Source organism: Brassica oleracea, chromosome C4 (genome assembly GCF_000695525.1).
Source record: "Brassica oleracea var. oleracea cultivar TO1000 chromosome C4, BOL, whole genome shotgun sequence".
NCBI classification, from domain to species: domain Eukaryota; kingdom Viridiplantae; phylum Streptophyta; class Magnoliopsida; order Brassicales; family Brassicaceae; genus Brassica; species Brassica oleracea.
In genome coordinates this window covers 7,848,037-7,851,205 of record NC_027751.1, presented here as the reverse complement: position 1 = coordinate 7,851,205, position 3,169 = coordinate 7,848,037, and the positions used below count along the sequence as shown (strand labels likewise).

Genomic DNA, 3,169 nt, shown 5'->3' with positions numbered 1-3,169 from the left:
TTTAAAAAGAAAATAGCATCAAGCAGGCATGAAATGGCGCATTAAGGTTATTATAACATCTGTCCACCAAATCGGGTGTGACTGGTGCAGTATCTTATTAGGCCGTGAAGTGTCAAAATAGAGAAGACGATTATCATAGTTTTATGTATGATTTTGGCTACCGTCCTTTTCAATATTTCTTTTGTCAACATCTAAACTTAAGTGACATAGATGTTAATTTCTGTAAATGTTTACATTTAATTTCCTCGAGTAGTAACTAAACAATTATATATTGTTATAACCGAAAATAAAGTTTATTGTGGCATCTTTAGAGAATTGTTTTTCAGAGGACAAATCATTTTACTGCTTCAGGTTAGTGGAGAGATCCCATAGTTTTGAAATGAGAAAAACTAATATTAAAAACAAATTAATCTATGTTCTTTTCGAATTAAATGTTATATAAACATATGGGGTGTATTCAACTAGGATTTTAAAGTTATTTGATTTTTAACGAGTTTGTAGATGATTGCAGGAGAATTAGAAAATTTGGTGTGGTTTTTGTTAAAACCCTCTAGAATCTCATCTAAAACAGTGAGATTTGAATTTTCATTTTTATAACTAAAGAATTCCTAACAATTAAAGTACTCTAAAATCTCAAACTTAAATTATGTTCAATAACAGTGGATTTCAGAGTGTTTTATGAAATGGTAAGTTCAATAACACTAGATTTTAAAGTGATTTTTAAAATCCACGTTTGAATAACAGTGAATTTGTCATTTTAATACAAATCACTTCAAATTCCTAGTTGAATACACCCCTCCCATTAAATATTGTATTATTTATTTATTTATTCTAAAAGAATTGCATCTATAATTTATGTTTTATTATGTTAGTGTTATTTACCGAATTGTATATAAAAATTTAATTGTATTCTATGATATGTATTCAAAATATATTAAAAATATATGAAGTAAAATAAAAATTGATAACTCTTTAAATCTAATATTTTAATATATATATATATATATATATATATATATTAAACTAATAACTCTATAAATTAATAAAACATTATGATTTCAAAATTATTAATTATAAGAATTTTAATTTAATAAGAGTTAAATCAACAGTATTTATCTAATTTGGGTCTTATCATGACGTAAAATAAAGCATTAATGTGTTTGAGCTTATACAACTTATATTTACAATAATTATTAGCAACTTAATATATGGATTAATGTGTTTTTTCTTATACGACTTATATTTACAATATTATTATTAGTGTTAAATTACATTGTTTTATTATAGTATTATCATAAAATATTTTATCAAGGTATTATTAATTAAATTTTGTTATGTTTAATATTTATCATTTGATATTTATTTTATAAAGTATTTGTGAATATTACCACACAAAATTTTCATATGTATATTGCCCTCAAATAATATGAGCTTTAATACCGGTTAGAAAATGTTCAGTGCAAAAACAATAGTATTAATATAATGTTTTAGTGTTGGATTGAAAATGACACTGTATTCCTCTTAGCGTGGACTTAGATGATCTTAAGATGATTCAGTACCCAGTCATATTCAAATATGTTACCAAACCTCTGTATTATTTATATTCTTCCTCCTCTAAAACACATTCTATAAAAACCATCACAATTACCGCAATCGCCATGAACACCTTCCGACCGCCTCCGCCTCTGGTGATGCCGGGCTACAACCACCTCCTTGGCACAGAAGACATCGTAGGATTCAGATACAGAATTGGATTCTCCATCGGAGTGCTCCTTCTGATCATCACCACAATCACCCTCATCTCCTACTTCTGCAAACGTAGCCAGCTCTCTTCTTCAACATCACCAGATTGGGCACGTGTGCACCACCACTTCATCATCGACGGTCTGGACGATGAGACTATTCAGAGCAACCCAAAGATCCTCTACTCAGAAATAAAAGGAAATTCAACGTCGTCGTGTTGTCCAATATGCTTGGGAGACTACAAGGGGAATGATCTGCTGCGTCAGCTCCCAGATTGCAACCACTTCTTTCACCTCAAATGTGTCGACATGTGGCTTAGAATCAATCCTGCGTGTCCTGTCTGCAGGACTACGCCGCTTCCTACTCCTCACCCCACTCCCCTCGCCGAGGTTGTCCACTCAGCCTCCTCCGTGGCCACCACCAGGATGTCCTAATTATTATAATTCGAAGTCAAGCCCTAACCTTCGGGATATTCTTGTTTACTTCCTATACAAGTCTTCTTTTTTGGTCATTGTATATATTATTTGAAGCCCCAAAACATGTAAAAGGAAGGAAAAGTAAAGCTTAATTATTTCACATTTTTGTTGGATAAACTGCTTTGATTTTTTTTTTGTCAAATTGAATTTTACATACGTACGAAGAAAGTGTAATTGAAGTCGCGTTGAATATCATCGAGAGGGACTTGATATGTGTGTTTCTTCATTAATTCTTGGCTCGTATTTAAATTTTGGGCTCTATTGTCAATATATACGTTATGTGATATGAGAAACTTTTAAGAGTAAGAGATCTAAAACATTGACAACAAGAAAGAAATGAAACACTCGAAACGACATTTTTGTATCGAATCACAACTGTCTGGAATTAAAGTCGAGCATTTAAAGAGTAAAAATATCACACCAAATTCATTTCCACATATAACTTTAGTTTTTAGTTTGAATTGTGTATTCACGAAACACTTTTTAAGATAGTATATATTTACACTAGGGCCGGTCCGCCCTACGGACGGGTAATCTAGGTTATTATCTATATATATATATATATCTAGATTCACATTTGCAAAAGCTGTGCGAGAGATATATTATTTTAATAATTTAAGTTGTTGGTTAGTTTGTTTGTAATTAATTTTTGTTTTGACTTTTAGCTTCTATGACACCACCATGATTGAGTTGCTATATCATCACATGCATACAGAATGTTAATGAAGTTTCTTCGACTTTATACCTCTTCCAATACAAAATTAGTTTTTTACAAAATCAACTTCTGTATTCAGATTTATGTTTTTAGCCCATGATTCATACTTAATATCTGGTAATTAAGTTTATTAATTTTATATCATTTAAAAAAAATTGAGAGATTTCTTTTGTAAAATAAATAGTTTGATTACTATTTTTGTTAAATAATCATATCCTTAAGTTGCTTTTCTTTT

At 30.1% G+C, this 3,169-nt stretch overlaps 1 protein-coding gene across 1 annotated transcript; it reads left to right on the top strand.

The window, feature by feature from the left end:
- Window positions 1-1,649: 1,649 nt before the first annotated feature.
- Window positions 1,650-2,246, top strand: LOC106341131 (RING-H2 finger protein ATL70-like). The gene has a single exon (XM_013779953.1). The coding sequence runs from the start codon at window positions 1,659-1,661 to the stop codon at window positions 2,175-2,177; it is 519 nt and encodes a 172-aa protein (XP_013635407.1). The 5' UTR covers window positions 1,650-1,658; the 3' UTR covers window positions 2,178-2,246.
- Window positions 2,247-3,169: the final 923 nt, after the last annotated feature.